General features: G+C 50.2%; 1 protein-coding gene across 1 annotated transcript in view; it reads left to right on the forward strand.

The window, feature by feature from the left end:
* Positions 1 to 307: 307 nt before the first annotated feature.
* The window catches only part of phlpp2 (PH domain and leucine rich repeat protein phosphatase 2), a 24,770-nt gene continuing 6,399 nt past the window's right edge, over positions 308 to 18,678 (forward strand). The window contains exons 1-13 of the mRNA XM_056607999.1: positions 308 to 675; positions 1,814 to 2,097; positions 3,639 to 3,772; positions 10,251 to 10,441; positions 11,046 to 11,171; positions 12,361 to 12,515; positions 12,673 to 12,819; positions 13,624 to 13,854; positions 14,584 to 14,786; positions 15,494 to 15,554; positions 16,048 to 16,143; positions 17,190 to 17,345; positions 18,352 to 18,552. Coding sequence (XP_056463974.1) covers positions 439 to 675; positions 1,814 to 2,097; positions 3,639 to 3,772; positions 10,251 to 10,441; positions 11,046 to 11,171; positions 12,361 to 12,515; positions 12,673 to 12,819; positions 13,624 to 13,854; positions 14,584 to 14,786; positions 15,494 to 15,554; positions 16,048 to 16,143; positions 17,190 to 17,345; positions 18,352 to 18,552 — 2,222 coding nt within the window. The 5' untranslated portion in view covers positions 308 to 438. The remainder of the gene's footprint in view (positions 676 to 1,813; positions 2,098 to 3,638; positions 3,773 to 10,250; positions 10,442 to 11,045; positions 11,172 to 12,360; positions 12,516 to 12,672; positions 12,820 to 13,623; positions 13,855 to 14,583; positions 14,787 to 15,493; positions 15,555 to 16,047; positions 16,144 to 17,189; positions 17,346 to 18,351; positions 18,553 to 18,678) is intronic.

An 18,678-nucleotide genomic window follows, 5' to 3' on the forward strand; every position in this document is an offset into this window, starting at 1 on the left:
AAGTATTAAAAGGAATGAAAAAGCAGTATATCTATATTTATCTGTCTATATACATGTATATATTAATGTATGTATACAGCAAGTATATATTTATTTATATATTTACTATCTAAATCTATATATTAGTGGGTTTACCCAAACAGACAGCGTGCGTGCGTGTGCGGCGCCTCTGTATTTCCACGCCGTGGCTGAGTCGCCAGCATGGCTCCGCCCCCTCATGAATATTGATGAGATCTCGTTGGCGTATCCTTTGATCTCCAGGTTTGTGGCCCCGCCTCCATGAATATTGATGAGGTCTTAAGTCGGCGTCTCCTCAGATCTCCAGGCTCGTCATGGCGTCGCTGCCGCCGGGCAATGACACCTACAGCCGCGCGTCCGCGTGCATGGGAATCCACCAGTCCCGTGTCGCGTCTCCTGTGTTGTCGCTCTGACCGGTAGATGTTAACAGATGAGACCATGATGGAGGACGAGGACATTCCGGCGGTGCTGCCGACCAGCAGCCCGAAAGAACCCGAGAACGGAGGAGACGTCGGGGATAATAACGGGAGGACTCGCGGAGATGAACCCCAGCCCGACGCGGTGGTCCTCCAAGAGGGGCTGCAGCCCACTGCGGCTCGGAGCGACCGGGACGGCTCATGTGGAGCCCATGTTTCTACGGAGATCCGCGTTCTGAAGGCAGGTCGTGATTTAAGGGTTGTCGTGGGGAGCAGGACGAGGGTTGTGTCACTCTAATGAGCGGCAGGGATGTTGTTAGTTTAATTGGCTGAATGTGGTGATTGAGCCTCCTCACATGATCCTCAGATCTGACACCATGTGAGCCGCAACTATCTGGAGTTTGGCGACGCGAGCATGAGAACATGAACATCAGAACATGAGCATCAGAACATGAGCATGAGAACGCAGCCGTTGAGCTCCTCCAGTATTATGATGTTATATCATGACCAAGAATGACCTCAGTTATTGTACTGATGTTAGATGATACGGACCAAAGGTATCAGAGCTCTGATGTTAGATGATGATGGTCCACAGGTATTAGAGTTCTGATGTTAGATGATGACCACAGGTATTAGAGTTCTGATGTTAGATGATGACCACCGGTATTAGAGTTCTGATGTTAGATGATAGACCTCCCCACTAGATTAGAGTTCAGTAGAGCTCAAACAGAATGCATGAAAATGTATGTATGCAGCAAAAGGCTAGCTGTCATGGAATTCAATATCAAGTTTTAATCGAATTCTTTCTAAAAAAGAGTAGAGCATTGGGGTTGAAAGGTGATGCTTCTTTGAGGAGGTGAGATTCAGGCCTGTAATCTGACATCCATAAGTGCACAGTGATACAATCACATTCAACGTTATAAATCATATTCTAACTTCATAATTAAAGACAGGAGACACACCTGTGTAAGAAACAGCTTGCTGAGGAATCTAGCTTATGTTGAAGCACACCAGGACAAACTTTACCTCTCAACGATGTGAATGGAAATAAGCCACATACATTCATCAACATCTGTCCTGGGTCACTGACACAACGAACCAACACCTATTGATGTAGGCACTACATCACAGATGGCAAGTAAAGTTTTGGATTTGATTCAAAGTTTGAGTTTGGAATTCAAATTCATTTGTTCAATGAAACAATTCAGAATCTTATTAATAACAACAATGGCATGATCATTCATTAATGGATCTAAGATCAATGCCTCCGATGTGTGGAATTCAGGGGGTCCGCAGCGTAACGAGTGTGTGTGTGTGTGTGTGTGTGTGTATGTGCATGCGTGCGTGCGTGTGCGTGTGCGCGTGCGTCCTGACCACAGCGTAACATGAGGCGGATGGGGAGCCGGGGCTGCGCGAGCCGGAAGACCCGGTTCGGATCGCGGGAGCGGGACTGGCTGAAGGGCGACACGCAGCGGGGCTGTGTGTGTCTGTACGGGGGGGCGGCGGCGGACCCCCAGCCGGCCGGCCCCGGGCCCCCGGCCCCCTCCGGGCCCCAGGCCGACCTGCAGATGGTGCTCTGCTCCACCAGCACCACGGTGGAGGAGCTGCTGGCCCAGAGGGACGGAGAGGCGCTCTACGTCCAGCTCCACGGGGACCTGCTGAGGTAGGGTGACAGCGCAGCCATCGGAGCCTCCCTACCGCCCTGAGCTGCTCCTCCGGCACCGGGCACGCGCTGGCACTCATCATATCCAGGCAGCTTCAGGGGTGTGTGTGTGTGTGCGTGCGTGAGAGGGAGAGAGTGTGTGTGTGTCTATGTGTGCATGCGTGCCTGTGTTTGTGGGTGTGTGTGTGTGTGTGTGTGTGAGAGAGGGAGAGAGTGTGTGTGTGTCTATCTATGTGTGCATGCGTGCCTGTGTTTGTGTGTGTGTGTGTGTGTGTGAGAGGGAGAGAGTGTGTGTGTGTCTATGTGTGCATGCGTGCCTGTGTCTGTGTGTGTGTGTGTGTGAGGGGGAGAGAGTGTGTGTCTCTATGTGTGCATGCCTGCCTGTGTGTGTGTGTGTGTGTGAGAGGGAGAGAGGGAGAGTGTTTGCGTGTGTGTGTGTGTGTGTGTGTGTGTGTGTGTGTGTGTGTGTGTGTGTGTGTGTGTGTGTGTGTGTGTGTGTGTGTGTGTGTGTGTGTGTGTGTGTGTGTGTGTGTGTGTGTGTTTCTTAATGCAGGTAGACAGCAGGATAGTTGTTTAAAGGCCAGGTGCCCACAGTGAAAGTAGTTTGAAGTTGACTGCCGGGTCGGCAGGGAGAGAAGCTGATGAAACCACAGCAGACAATACAACAGATTTATCCGTATTACGTCTAATTTGCCAAGGAGGTTAGTAATGTTCCCCTACTGATTTGTTTTAGGATACTTTTTGACAGCAAAGTGTTAGATTTAATGAAGCATGATCTTGGGAAGTCATACTGGGACGGGAGCATTTAACAAGCGTCCTTCATAAAAAAGATTCTCATGGGCTGAACTGGGAGCCAAGGTAATTGTCAATACCCATCTTGGCTCCAGTGGTGACTCAAATGCCAACTATAGGTGCTGCCTTTCAGCCGGGCGATGAAGGGAGTTACCTGTAGCTGCAAGAGGAAGGTACACAAAACCTGATGAATGAACTGGTAATACATATAATGCATCATTTGTGATGGTGTCGTAAAGGTATGTTTTTCAAGACATCTATAACAACTATAGACCTAAAATAAAGTGTGTGGGTAAGTTTGTTAGTTTTTGCTTCTGTTCATAAGTTTGTGACTCACTTCCTGCTGTAGGAGGCATCTGTATCTGCATGTTTGTATCTGTTTTGGTGTGTCTGTTTGTCTGTGTCTGTGTGTCTGTATACGTGTGTGTGTCTGTATCCGTGTGTGTGTCTGTAACCGTGTGTGTGTCTGTGTGTCTGTAACCGTGTGTGTGTCTGTGTGTGTCTGTAACCCTGTGTGTGTCTGTGTGTGTGTAACCGTGTGTGTGTCTGTGTGTCTGTAACCGTGTGTGTGTCTGTGTGTCTGTAACCGTGTGTGTGTCTGTGTGTGTCTGTAACCATGTGTGTGTCTGTGTGTCTGTAACCGTGTGTGTGTATCTGTATCCGTGTGTGTGTCTGTATCCGTGTGTGTGTCTGTGACCGTGTGTGTGTCGGTGTGTGTGTAACCGTGTGTGTCTGTGTGTGTGCTGCAGGCGTCTGGGCCCCTCCGAGCGGCCCCTCCAGATGGTGTTCGACTACCTTTCGGCGCTGGGCTTCAGGGAGCCGGCCCGCGTGCAGCAGGAGGCCAACAACTCAGACCTCAGCTGTATGATCCGCTTCTACAGCGGTGAGCGCACGCCCACACGCACGCACACGCACAAACACGCACACACAACCGCACGCACGCACGGACGCACTCACGCACACACACACACACAAACACACACACACAACCGCACGCACGCACCGCATGCACTCACGGACGCACTCACTCACGCACGCACACACACACAAATACGCACAACCGCACGCACGCACCGCATGCACTCACGCACACACGAACGCACACACACACAAACATACGCAAACTTCAATTAAATTCGATTTTATTTGTATAGCCCTTAATCACAGGTGCAGTCTCAAAGGGCTTAACAAAGCTCTCTGTCTCTTCTCTCAAATCATACGTAGTGCTCCTTCAAGTTATTTCACTATTTTATTTATTTATCCAAAGTGACTGACACTGAATTCAGAAACAGTTATAAGCAAAAAGCAGGAGTCTGGCTCAAGGACACCTCGGTTGTCAAGGTTGAGGGTTGAACCATGTCCTCTTCGGCCGTATAGCTAACTAACCTCATGGGACGTTCCCTCGAGGTTAGTTAGAGGGATGGCTTTCCATGGCACACACGTTCATCCTAGTAGGTCTCTGCCTGTATTGTTAACCACAGGTCTAATAATATGTTTATTGAAATGTTATAAATGATAGGGTTGTGTAAAGCGTCTGGTTTTATGGACAGAAATTGATACCACCGTGTTTTCACTGATACCTGATCTGCTAATGATTCATGAACACGAACCATCAGCGCTAGCATCAGTCATGTTTCTCATCGACTGTGCAGAAATTGTTCATTTCTTGCCTTGCTCATGTCGGGAATAAATGTGTGAGTGTGCATATCTCCTTAAAACGTGGAGCTGCTGCAAAGCTGAATTCGTTTTGTGGAAGTTTCATCATGAAATAATAAGATGATATGTGAGGGTTTGAGACCGGTTGTTTGCTGGGTCTGTGGCCCTGGTGGTCCCAGTGGCAGGCTGAGTCTCTTTCTCCCAGGGTCAGGCCAGGGCCGGCTGTACCTTGGCCGACGTGGTCTGTCGCACGAAGCATTGTGTACCATCTGAACAGGAGAAAGAGCTTCCACCTCCTTGTGACGAGGCACTATGCTAACCTCGCTGTTATACTTTACTACAATATGATAGATAAATACTTAAAATTGCAATTCCAACGCCTGCTCGGCCTCAACAACTAACCCTAACCTTCTGAGGGTACCCTAGTACTGGTACCCCTACGACCCACCTTACCCTACGGTACCCGACGACGGTGCCCGACGACGGTATCCGACGACGGTACCCCGACGACGGTACCCGACGACGGTACCCGACGACGGTACCCGGCGACGGTACCCGGCGACGGTACCCGACGACGGTACCCCTACGACGGTACCCGACGACGGTACCCGACGACGGTACCCGACGACGGTACCCGACGACGGTGCCCGACGACGGTGCCCGACGACGGTGCCCGACGACGGTACCCTACGATCCTCCTCCAGGTCTCCGAGTGCAGTCCTGGACTTCCCCCCCTGCCCCCTGCTGGGGGGGGGGGGCAGACCTGAGGCAGACAGACGGAGAGGAGAGAGCAAAGCATCGGCAAATGCAGATTTAATGAAGCACTCGGCTCGTGAACACCGGGGGTCCCCCGGGGCCGGGTTTCCTGGCTGGGCTTTACCCGGGGTCACAGGGGGGAGAGGGGGGAGAGGGGGAGGCTGTGAGGCCACTGGGCTGTTGGTTCCCTGGCTGGGCTTTACCCGGGGTCACAGGGGGGAGAGGGGGAGGCTGAGAGGCCACTGGGCTGTTGGTTCCCTGGCTGGGCTTTACCCGGGGTCACAGGGGGGAGAGGGGGAGGCTGAGAGGCCACTGGGCTGTTGGTTCCCTGGCTGGGCTTTACCCGGGGTCACAGGGGGGAGAGGGGGAGGCTGTGAGGCCACTGGGCTTCTCTTCAAGCCCCATGTGAGGACGGCTTGGCTCAGGTCTCTGAGTCGTCCCTCCAGCCTCTCTGAACTCTACAGGGCGGTGGTTCTGGGAGCTGGTTTAGCCAGCTAATATGTTATTGATCTCCGGGGAACCCGCCTTGCCAGCGGTACATTAGACCAGGCATGTGCTCAGGCTTCATTCATGACTTGCAGTTCAGAGGCAGAGGCCGGCCGGTATAGATTTAGTGTAATGGTACTTCTGCTAAACATCGTAGGGACTCAGGAAGGGGTTTGGTTAAATTACACTCTAAAATAATGATATCAAATACATATGGCATTGTCTTGGCGTTATCTTCATTATAAAAAGCTGTGTGTACATCTGTAGGTGTACATCTGTGTAACGTTAAAGGATGATAATCAGAAATCCAACCGTGTTCAAAGGACACTAATTAGAATCCGTCAAATACCCTCGCTGTCGAATAAAGCTTTCTCTCTCGGGAAACCGCTATAATTAAACGTAACTGCTGCTAACCTGGTTTGTCGTCCGCCCTTACTACTGGCCACTTTGTATAGTCTCGATAATGAGCTTATCACAATCTTCTCTTAGTTAGTTCCATATTGGATGTATGCTTCAATCCTTCTTCTCCTGTCAGTCGATTTTGATAAAGGTGTTAAATTACTAAATGTAAATGTGTGATTACAGCCATTTAATTAATTTAATAGAGAAATCATTACATAACATTTCACTGTATTCAAACCATTTCATTCCCACATGTGTAAATTTACCTTTTTCTTTAATATTCTGTTCATATGAACTTTATTTAATCAGAGGTAGAACCAGGCTTTATTAACCTCCCATCTGTCAGCAACAGATGTTTTCTCCTGTCTAAACTGAATGCCCCCCATGAAACCCAGTGATGAGGGGATCTTTAGAAATATATTATCCCTAAGAGGCATCATGGAGGGTCGGACTCGTACGTTTTGCCTGAAGGTCCAAATTTGGACTTAGTCTTCCCCTGAGCTGGCAGGGTAATGAAAAAGCAGTCTGTAACTAGCTGTACAGGCCATGGGGTCTTCAGCAGTATGGTGTCCCAGTCTGCACTTCACCTCCCGGAACCTCCCTGAAGCCACGGCATCTAAAGCACATCATCAGTGGATCATATCAAGAGAAAAAAAAAATAGTACTTAGCATTGTGTAGCGTCTTATCCTAGCTATCTTTGTTGTATACGGGGAATGGGTTAACCTAGTGTTTGTTAGTGCTTGGCACTTGGTTCTATGAACATCCTTACTGTACCGACAGTGATATATTGATGTTTCTATTTCTTCTGACAAATGTACTTATTGTAAGTCGCTTTGGATAAAAGCGTCTGCTAAACGCCCTCAATGGAAAATGTAAATGTAAGCGGAAAATTAATCACTTACGGTAGTTTCCCAAATCGCTTGATTCCCTAATTGACACATGTTGACAACGTGCGGTGCTTGTAATATTATCCCCTACCCCTTTTTATGACACTTTTTGCGCATGAAATGTTTGTCAATCCTCTTCCGTTGCCCGTCTTCTCCCCAAGGAGAGAGTGTGAGCGGGTTGTTGAACCGTTCCTCGGTTGTCTTGAGTCAGCGAGCGTGTTCGGGGCCGGAGGCATCTGGGGCTGAGCTCCTTTTGGATTTTCCATCGCAATAACATCAAAATGTTACGCAATCGCCCCCCCTCTTCGCCCTGCCCTGAGTGGGCACTGGGCTCGGGCGCTCCGTGGAGAACCGGCCTGTCACTCACAGGGTTGGGCTTTCTGCTGAGTCATCAGAACTAGCCGTGAGATTGGACTTTGATCATTCTAAGGAAGTCTTGTTTCCCTGGCAACTAATGGCTGTAGGGACCTTGATGTCGGAGTGTTTGTTAAGGACTTAATGTATTTTATTTACCCAGGCCGATCAAACCCCCATCACTGTCTCCCTGGCTTTACTCAAACATCCGTCACCAGTATCCTTCGTCTTTTCCTTGTCACTTCTTCGCAACTGACCTGCAGGAGGGCATTTAGCGCAAACGAGTGTAAACAATGGCAGTAGAACACTTATCTTTCTAATCAACGTGCGTCTGTCAGTATGAGTTTATGGACAAAAAGGCAGTAAATCGCCATACAAGTCCTCAAAACAAAACAAAACTAAAACAAAGCAAAACCAGCCTGCCATCGCCAGACCATTTCACGAATGTGTCAGGCAACGCGGTTCCTTTTCACAGACCATATCATCAGTCCATATATCAATCCCGCCCAATATAAGATACAGCGTTGGGATTGGCCCAACGAGGCCCGGGTCTTCTGAGAATCCATCTGATCTGGAGGGGGACCAGATTCATATGAGCAGAGCAGATGAAACACGAGCTTCAGACTCTTCTGGTTCCAAGGCTACAGAAACCTGTTGTGTACATTTGGAGCAGCAGCACACTAAATTCTCCTCGGTAAAATCGGGACAAGGAAGTCATTTAGCGGATGTTAGAGAAGACAGTTTAATCTCCCAGACGGTGTGGTCCTTTGTATGTGCATGGACAATTGCCACAAAGTTGTTTGTGTGTGCTTCTTTGTGTGAGTCCTACCAGGATATGCTATCAATATAATTACATATTCATGGTAATTCGTCTTTGTATTCTTCCATACACGCTGATGTCTGCACTGGTTTGATTTTTCAACCTTTGTTCGAAAATGTTGTTTACCTGTTAGTGGCTTTTTTGATATTTATAAATGGAGGCTGGTAGAAGGCAAAATGTTGTCTGGAAGCAAAAGTAACAAAAGTGGTTTAGACGCTGTTGATTGAATGAATGGTGGATTGATGGAGAGAAGGAGAGGAGGAGGGGTGGCTGATGGAAGGAGGGCTGGATGGAGAGACGAGGAGTTGATAGAACGAGGGCTGGAGGGAGAGACGAGGAGTGGAGAGAAGGAGGGCTGGATGGAGAGACGAGGAGTTGATAGAACGAGGGCTGGAGGGAGAGACGAGGAGTGGAGAGAAGGAGGGGTGGATGATGGAAGGAGGGGTGGATGGAGAGACGAGGAGTTGATAGAACGAGGGGTGGATGGAGAGACGAGGAGTGGAGAGAAGGAGGGCTGGATGGAGAGACGAGGAGTTGATAGAACGAGGGCTGGATGGAGAGACGAGGAGTGGAGAGAAGGAGGGGTGGATGGAGAGACGAGGAGTGGAGAGAAGGAGGAGGGGGGGCTGAATCGATGTGATAAATGCCTCCTCTGTGCTGCGGTACAGGCTGTCTCTGAAAGAGGACAGAGGATCAGACAGATCGATTAACCAGCCCTGACAAGTTCAACTTGTTCTCCACGAGTTCCTCTGCTTGTTAAAAGTTGAGCCGGCTTTGGGTGCCCTTCTGGAACAAGCAGGCAGGTAAGAGACGTCTGAGACGGTGTAGAAGAAGTATATCCGTCGAAACGTGTCAAGGTAAAGAAAATAACCTCTACCAATATATGTGTCTGTGATAAAAGAAAACTATAAATATGTATAAGAGGCCACTTCAGCTCGGATGGATCAGAAAGAGGATCTGAAAAGCTGTTAAACCCAAGTCAAGAGGGCTTTAGGTTCTGCTCCTCGAGGGGTAATAAACGGCCTGCTGTCTGCTGTGTCCTTCAGCTTGTCAAACGGTGGTGCTTCGCCGCTACGTATGGAGATGAAAGGGCTTGAGGTGGAAGGTGACAAACGGGAGAACCCATCCAGCGGTCACACCGGACATACTGAGCGGAACCAGGAAGCTCTGAGCTGGCGTGGAGCCCCAGAGTCCAACTGGAGGAGCTGCGAACTGAAACTCAATGATCTCATCTTGTATGTCTCGTCCTTTACTGGCTCCTTTACTGACAAGGCTGCCTTGCTGGGCAGGTCACCCTGGCATAGAAGGGTTTGAATATCAATATATTCTACCTGGATTAACGGAGGTTAATTTATGCATATATATATATATATATATATATATATATATATATATATATATATATATATATAATTACATATATATACACTGACAGATACGGACGTACAGTCACTTTTGCACGACTCACAGAACCAGGGATTTTGACATTTTAAATGACATGTCTGGTTTCATTTGGTGTTCCTCACCGCTTTGTGACACAGTGATTTCACGGAATTGAACTCAGATGTGATAAGGAACTGGTTTCTGTTCTGGTGACATCAGGGGAAACTTAATCCCCCGATTCCAAAGCTGAGGCCCACTGAGAGGCGATGGACATGAGCTCATGCGGAGAGCGTACATACTGTACCGTACATCGGAGGACACGGCTCGGGGGGGTTCGGGAGGCGATGGGGTCTCGGAGCTGACGTCAGCGCTGGCAGGACGACGGCGTCGAGGTCCGTCCTGATGACCTCATCGCACACGTGACCTCATACCCTGTCAGCGTCTGTGATGGGTTTTCACTTTTAACCGTGTACATGAGTGTAGATCCGTCTTTCAGATTGTGTTAACAGAGGGATAGCGACACGCAGTCAAACGTCTTATAATATCAGAATAAATGGTTTTCTTTTGCCGGTGACTCCTCTAACCTCTCCCCCCCCCCCCCCCCCCCCCCACACAGAGCGGCCGGTGAACGTGGACCAGCGAGACCGCGCCCTGTTGAGGGGCGTGTTCAGCGTGCGGAAGGGGAAGACCCAGCTGCACAAGTGGGCGGAGCGACAGGTCATCCTCTGTGGCACCTGTCTGACGGTGGCCTCGGTCAAAGACCGCGAGGAGGGGAAGATGCACATCCTGCCTCTGGTCGGGGGGAAGGTGAGGCAGAGGCTTGGTGAACGAAGGATGAGAACAGGTATTCTCCGAAGGCGAAGGGAATAGCGGGGAAACTATTCCCCACTATTCACGGAGCCTGAGGTGAATAATTGCTTTGGTATATACTACACGTGAACCCTGCAAAAATAAACGAGATAACACTTTTTGCCGGGATTATTTATTTATTAAGGGTTTATTTGTTTTTATTAGCGTGAGAAGACGACGTCAAGCGAGCTGAAAACAATATCCCGAGTTTGGGATCTCAATCATGGGATAATGCCCAATATCCCCAGATGACAAACCAATCAAAATGCGCCATCTTGGGAGGTTCACGTGTAGCATACTAAAGAGTTATTATGCTCCTATTATGCTGCACCGATTCCTTTTGAGTTACCCTGCAGCGAGTCATCTTTCGTTTGAAGACATGCAATGTTGTTCCCTCCCATTTTTTTAATCATTTTTCCAAATTTTTATTTTTACTTATCATTATTAACTTTCTCTTGAATTGTGGCTGTTGAGGAACCAAGCAGACGTTTTGTACTTTAGTGTACTTGTACAATAAGATGTGATAAAATAAAAGTGATTGTGATTGTGTGTTGGTGTGGAGGTGGAGGAGGTGAGGAGGAGGCAGCACTGTCTGATGTTCAGCTCCGCTGGGCCCCAGGCCCAGACCTACTTCGTCAACTTCGACTCCCTGGCAGACTACCAGCGGTGGCACCGCCAGGCGTCCAAAGTAAGCTCCCAGAGAGATGTGGTGGTCGATGACATCGGAGAGACGCAGGAGGTTCACTCCAATGAAGACTTTAAAGACTCTCTCTCTCTCTGTCTCTCTCTCTCTCTCTCTCTCTGTCTCTGTCTCTGTCTCTGTCTCTGTCTCTCTGTCAATGTCTCTCTCTCTGTCTCTCTGTCTCTCTGTCTCTCCCTCTATCTCAATGTTTCTCTGTCTCTCTCTGTCTCTCTGTCTCTCTCTCTGTCTCTCTCTGTCTCTCTCTCTCCCTTTCTCTGTCTCTCTCTGTCTCTCTGTCTCCGTTGTGTACGGTACTCGTATGAAAGCATGCGAGACGGCCCTGGTAAACACATCCCATGTGTGTTTGTGCTGTTGGTGTGTCGCCTCTCCGCCCACCCGCCTTCGGCCGTTACGTCTGCTGTGCCCGCTGCTGTGTGTCTCTATTATCCTAATTAATGGCCATTGTGTCTGGGGTCCTTCCTGAGGTCCTTCCTGCGTCTGGGGAGGCGGGCCGACAGCGGGCAGCAGGAAGCCCTCTCCCCTCGCCACTCCGAAACACAGAATCCCGTTAGCTGCAGATTTATCCTCCATCTACTGTGTGTGTGTGTGTGTGTGTGTGTGTGTGTGTGTGTGTGTGTGTGTGTGTGTGTGTGTGTGTGTGTGTGTGTGTGTGTGTGTGTGTGTGTGTGCGCCTGTATGTGTGGTTGCGTGCTTATGTGTATTTGTTTTCCAAATGGACTGGTACCAAGTTGTATTTAGGGAAAGAGAGGGAGAGAGAGAGAGAGAGAGAGAGAGAGAGAGAGAGAGAGAGAGAGAGAGAGAGAGAGAGAGAGAGAGAGAGAGAGAGAGAGAGAGAGAGAGAGAGAGAGAGAGAGAGAGAGAGAGAGAGAGAGAGAGAGAGATCATAATCAATATCCAAAAGAGCCGTGATAATTGACCTCATCTCCAGTCCAGCGTCCACTAACTCCTTTCGAGAAAAGTTCCAATATTTAATCTTTCCGAGCAAATCACAGATTTGCATCGTTCCCATGAGTAGTTCAGGCGCCATTCTAGCCATCCGTATTGCCGATGGAAAATCCACATCTGTTCATGTCTTTGCATTGACTTTGTATGTATTCACACTGCGCCTTCACTTCGGGTGTGACACACAGTAAAGGTAGATCAATGTGTGTGCGTGCGCGTGTGCGTGTGTCAGGTGGTCTCCCAGACAGTGTGCTTGGTGGACCTCTCCTGCTACAACCTGGAGGCAGTGCCGGAGTACCTGTTCTACAGCCAGGACATCACACACCTCAACCTGAGACACAACTTCATGACCCCCCAGGGGCCGGGGGGACTGCTCAACCTGCCCAGGTGAAGGGCCCCACAGACACAACGATGACCAACCCTGACCCTGTCCCTGTTCTACACATATTCAGCTCTGCATAGAAACCCCACTAAATAATCAAGAAATCACGATAGGAACACGGACACTCATGAACACATGAATAATGTTCCTGACCTCCTCCAGGTTCTCCCAGCTGAAGAGCCTGAACCTGTCCCACAACCGCCTGGGCATGTTCCCCGAGGTGGTCTGTGAGATCCTCACCCTCACAGAGCTCAACCTCTCCTGCAACGGCCTGAAGGCCGTCTCTGAGCAGATAGCAAACCTGCAGAGGTGGGTCACAGATACAGGCTACACACAGATACAGGCTACAGACAGATACAGACTACAGACAGATACAGACTACAGACTACTGATACAGACTACAGACTACTGATACAGACTACAGACAGATACAGGCTACAGACAGATACAGACTACAGACAGATACAGACTACAGACAGATACAGACTACAGATTCAGACTGAGGACACAACTTTAATAATGTAGTATGGTGCTCAGAATGCTGCAAGCTGTTCAAACAATGACAAATAGATACAACAAATAGTTATCTTCCTTCATCCTCATCCTCTGCACTCTCTCTCTGTCTCTCTCTCTCTCTCTCCTTCTCTCTATGTCTCCCTCTCTCTCGGTCTCTGTCTCTCTCTCTCTCTCTCCCTCTCTCTCGTTCTCTCTTTGTCTCTATCTCTCTCTCTGTCTCTCTCTCTCTCCCTCTCTCTTTGTCTCTCTTTGTCTCTCTCTCCTATTTATCCCTCTCTCTCTCTCTCTCTCTCTCTCTCTCTCTCTCTCTCTCTCTCTCTCTCTCTCTCTCTCTCTCTCTCTCTCTCTCTCTCTCTCTCTCCTTCTCTCTCTCTCTCTCTCTCCTTCTCTCTCTCTCTCTCTCTCTCCCTCTCTCTATGTCTCCCTCTCTCTCGTTCTCTCTCCGTCTCTGTCTCTCCCTCTCTCTCGTTCTCTCTTTGTCTCTCTCTCTCTTTCTCTCTCCCTCTCTCTCGTTCTCTCTTTGTCTCTCTCTCCCTCCCTCCCTCTCTCTCTCTCTCTCCCTCTCCCTCTCCCTCTCCCTCTCTCTCTCTCTCCCAGCCTACAGACTCTCTCTCTGGAGGGGAACGACCTGAGCTCCCTGCCGGAGGAGCTTGGAGGCCTGTCCCAGCTGAGCAGCCTGGGCCTTTCCTTCAACGACTTCCCCCAGATCCCTGCGGTGCTGCGGGGGCTCAGCGGGCTGGAGAGGCTGGGCATGGCGGGGAACCGAGTGGAGCGCCTGGAGCTCTGTGTTCTGGCCTCCATGATCCGTGTGAAGACTGTGGACCTGCGGTGAGTCCGTTTGATGTGCTCAGCCCTCCACCCCCGTGACATCCTCCAAGGTCCCCACAGGCCAGCCTTTAGGACGTCCCTGTAACCCTATCCCCACCCCAGAGCAAAGAGCCCCTCCCTGACCCCGCACGTGTCTCAGTATGTGTGTGGATATGCTAGCGCAGTGGTTCCCAAACCTTTCCTACTAGTGTACCCCGTCTGAAATATTTATCAGCCGAGTGCCCCCCCACTGGCACAAAACTCATTTGATAAGACAAGAGAAATGTCATGAACATAAATAATGTATGTGCATAAACATGAACATTAAAAGGGTGCAAATACTCTTTGTTTAGTGAGAAGCGTGGGCCTGTGCTTCATGGAACTGTTGGCTAACTCTCCCCACAAAGGAAGCACAACACCAGGGGAGAGTCAGACTATGTACAGCTGAACCCCATGACAATACATCCCCCCCCGAAACCAACGACATTTTGGTGTTTCTTGATGCGCTTTCTTTTTCACAGATTCTCCTGTTCCGTGATTTCAGATCTATGTTTCAACCACTTGTCCTTTTTCTCGATTTTATATTTTCTATCGTTCAGAATTGAGACTTGCTCATGGTGAGATTTTTTTTTTATAATTCACATTTTTCTTATTTTTTAAGTAACTGTGCCCCCCCCTGCGGTACTCCAAAGTACCCCCCCACTTGAGAACCACTGTGCTAGTGAACACCTGTATGCTCTCCCCCTGCAGTCTGAACGGGCTGCGCTGGGTGACCAGCGAGAGCCCCGAGGTCATAGGTCACGTGACCCAGCTGGACCTGAGGGACAACGGCCTGGCCTCGCTGGACCTGAGCCCCCTCGGCAGCCTGGAGACGCTGCACTGCCAGCGGAACCGCCTGCAGACGCTCACCCTGAGCGGGCTCGGCCTGCGGACGCTGCAGGCCGCCAGCAACCGTGAGTCAAGCAGAGCAGGGGCCCTCAGCCAGGTGGGGCCAGTGGGGCCCTCAGCCAGGTGGGGCCAGTGGGGCCCCCAGCCAGGTGGGGCCAGTGGGGCCTGGGGCCCCCAGCCAGGACGGCCAGGCAGTGTTGCCAGATTGGGCCCGATTTCCCGCCCAATCTGGCAACCCTGGGTGCAGCACGCTGCACCCAGGGTTGCCAGATTGGGCAGGAAATCAGGCCCAATCTGGCAACACTGCGGCCAGGGGGGCCAAGGGGGCCAGGGGGGCCAGGGGCCGGGTCCAGTGGGTTCTACACGGGGCGTCTTTGGCCTACTGGTTAAAGAGTTGAGACCGGTAAGCTGAGGGTGGCCGGTTCGAATCCCGACCGGTAGGCAAAAAATATAACGGGGGGGGGTAGTGTAGCACTCTCTTACGTCCTTATCCACGGATGAGGTGCCCGTTGAGCAAGGCACCTGAAACCCCAGAGTGCTGCACTGCGGCTGCCCACTGCCCCGGTTGGGCCGGTGTGCCCCCATGTGTTCGCCGGCTCCCGGATGGGTTAAAAACAGACGAAGAATTTCATCCAAAAGGGGACGATAAAGGATAGCTTAACTTAACTTTAACGTTCACTGCATCTGAAGGACGTTGGTATCTGTTCAACAGAGGCAGGTGAAATATATTTCGGACAAAATCAGAGTTATAAACATCTTTATCTGCTCTTAGGCCTCAACATGGTCAACATCTATCCTGTCCCCAACGAGCTGACCGACTTGGACCTATCACGGTGAGTTCTGGCTCGATTGGTTAGAAATACATGTTTTATTTTAATAGAGGTATGAAGTTTCCCCCAGGCAAAACATTCACAGTGTCAGAGACATTATGAGGGCCTTTACCATGAGCATTACGCGAAACGTTATAAGTAACACTTAACGTCCACAATGTTTGCATTTAAGTGCCTAATGTATATGAATTCAAAAGAGTACTGAATTCCTAAGTAGGTGTTGTGGTTATTCCTATAACCTATAACCACTATATTATATATGTATCTTGTGACTTTATGAAGACCCTGCTCTTAGTGTGTGTGTGTGTGTGTGTGTGCTTGTGTTTATGTGCATGTGTGTGTTTGTGTGTGCGTGTGTGTGTTTGCGTATGTGCTTGTGTTTGTGTATGTGTGTGTTTGTGTGTGTGTCTCGGCATATGTGTCTTTCTTTGCATGTGTCCGTATATGTGTGTGTATGTGCGTGCGTCTCTGTGTGTGTGTGTGGGTGCGTTTGCAGGAACCAGTTGGAGTACCTTCCGGACTGGGTGTGTGACAGCAGGAAGATGGAGGTGCTGGACCTCGCCCACAACGCGCTGACAGAACTCCCGTCCAGGTGCCCGTTGTGCGATCACACTTCAGTGTTTGGTGGGCGACCTCCCGCTGCGACCTTTGAGCTCCGAGAGCAGCAGTCTCGATCAGTACCCCCTACCTCTGCACAGTCTCGATCAGGACCCCCTACCTCTGCACAGTCTCTATCAGGACCCCCTACCTCTGCACAGTCTCTATCAGTACCCCCTACCTCTGCACAGTCTCTATCAGGACCCCCTACCTCTGCACAGTCTCTATCAGGACCCCCGACCTCTGCACAGTCTCTATCAGGACCCCCTACCTCTGCACAGTCTCTATCAGGACCCCCTACCTCTGCACAGTCTCGATCAGGACCCCCTACCTCTGCACAGTCTCTATCAGGACCCCCGACCTCTGCACAGTCATTAGTATTGGATTGTGCTGGAGGGCAGAAGGTGGACCTGAGGGCTGCAGGTTTACAAACACCTGCGTTCAGTCATCAGAGGTGGCACGACTGACGTTGGCACAAATAACCACCCAATAACCAGTAGATCAGTCATCATAATGAGACAACCCAGTCCAAATGTAGTCAGTCCCAGTCAGTCCCAGTCTGTCGCAGTCTGTCGCAGTCAGTCCCAGTCAGTCCCAGTCTGTCCCACTCTGTCCCAGTCAGTCTCTGTCTGTTAAACAGGCTTTGGTATGTCCACATTGTTCAGTAGGCTGAACATGTAGGGGCCACTGGGACTCAGAGCTGAAACTGGTTGGTCATTGAGGGCCAAAGGGTGAAGGGGTGATCAGCCATATCCACTAACATCCACCACTAATAACTTAAAGAGGAGGATAGACTCAGCCCAAAGGTTCCGGGTTCAACGTCTGCGGCCTGCCGGCAGCAATCCCTGATCTAGATCCCTAACCCCTACCTGCTCATTAAAACCAAGATCTCTCTGTCTGGGTGAAGGGGTCAAAAGTGTATTAACCGTAAATAAACAAAATATCATGTAACATTATTAAGTCTAAGTCAGTTGTGCACGAGGGTGTGCACTGAGCTCTGGAGTGGAGGTGCTCTTCCCTCTGACCGTGGGCCTCTGACAGGTTACTGAACAGCATGAGTCTGAGGAGGCTGCTGGCGGGGAACAACCTCCTGCAGGCGCTCCCTGAGCTGCTGGACCACGTCCCCCTGGAGGCGCTGGACCTCCAGCACAACCGGCTCAGCAGGCTGCCCCACAGCCTCTTCTGCAAGGCCCTGAAGTAGGCCTCTTCCTCCCTGTTCCTCCTCCTCCTCCTCATCCCGGTTCCTCCTCCTCCTCCTCCTCCTCCTCCTCCTCCTCCTCCTCCTCCTCCTCATCTCTGTTCTTCCTCATCCTCCCCCTCCTCCTCCTCCCTGTTCCTCCTCCTCCTCCTCCTCCTCCTCCTCCTCCACCTCCACCTCCTCCTCCTCCTCCTCATCTCTGTTCTTCCTCCTCCTCCTCCTTCTCCTCCTCCTCCTCCTCCTCCCTGTTCCTCCTCCTTCTCATCTCTGTTCTTCCTCCTCCTCCTCCTCCTCCTCATCTCTGTTCTTCCTCCTCCTCCTTCTCCTCCTCGTCCTCCCTGTTCCTCCTCCTCCTCCTCCTCCTCCTCCTCCCTGTGTTTCTCCTCCTCCCCCACTACGTGTAATTATAGTTTTATATTATATTTATATACGTATAATTTTCTTTCTCAGCTTCAGAAATGACAGAACAAACTGATGTTGCTGATCTGTGTCTGTGCTGAATCGGATAATGAATGTTGAACGCTGGCTTGTGGAAGGCAGTAACATGAGCTTTAGGCTCCCTGCTGTTTACTGTGGGAGATCCCATCCTCGTCCATTAGGATCAGAAGCTACGGTCCTCTAATGTAGTGGCAGCCTTCAATGGTCCTCACCACTGATCACTCAGTCTCTACTCTGAGGGAGGTCTCTCTATCTGTACGACTTTCTAAGGATTCACAGGGGAGACCTGAATAGGGAAACAATTCTACCGTGTTTTACAGGAGACCTTAATTTAATTAATAATGAAGGCAAACCACAATAGTGTTTAGAAAAGTTAAGAAAGACATATTTTTGCAACGTTCAAATCATCCAATCTTTTAAGGACACTACTATACTAGTATGTCCTATTTAAACTATACCTTAAGCATTAATACTGTAAAGCCTTCTCCTAAGATTCAACCTCACACCAACTCTCTCACTCTCTAACTAATCCCAACTCTTTCTCTCTTTTCTTTTCCTCTTTCTCAGCTTGAAATACCTAAACGTGTCAGCCAATACGCTGGAGACGATCCCCCCCAGCAGCCAATCAGAGGAGAGCCTCAGCACGCTCCAGGAGTTGTACCTGACAGGAAACAACCTGAGCGAGAGCGTGGGGGGACTGCTGGTGGGCCACCCGCGTCTCCGGGTCCTCCACCTCGCCTACAACCAGCTGCTCTCCTTCCCCGCCAGGTGCTCAAAAGACGCTTTCACCACTTAATGCGTTTCCTTTTTAATGAGCTGGTTTACTAGCGATGACCGGCCTCCTGCTTTAAATCGCAGGGAGGCCGACTGATGATCGGAACGTTGAAGGAAAAC

Source organism: Gadus chalcogrammus, chromosome 14, assembly GCF_026213295.1.
Source record: "Gadus chalcogrammus isolate NIFS_2021 chromosome 14, NIFS_Gcha_1.0, whole genome shotgun sequence".
NCBI classification, from domain to species: domain Eukaryota; kingdom Metazoa; phylum Chordata; class Actinopteri; order Gadiformes; family Gadidae; genus Gadus; species Gadus chalcogrammus.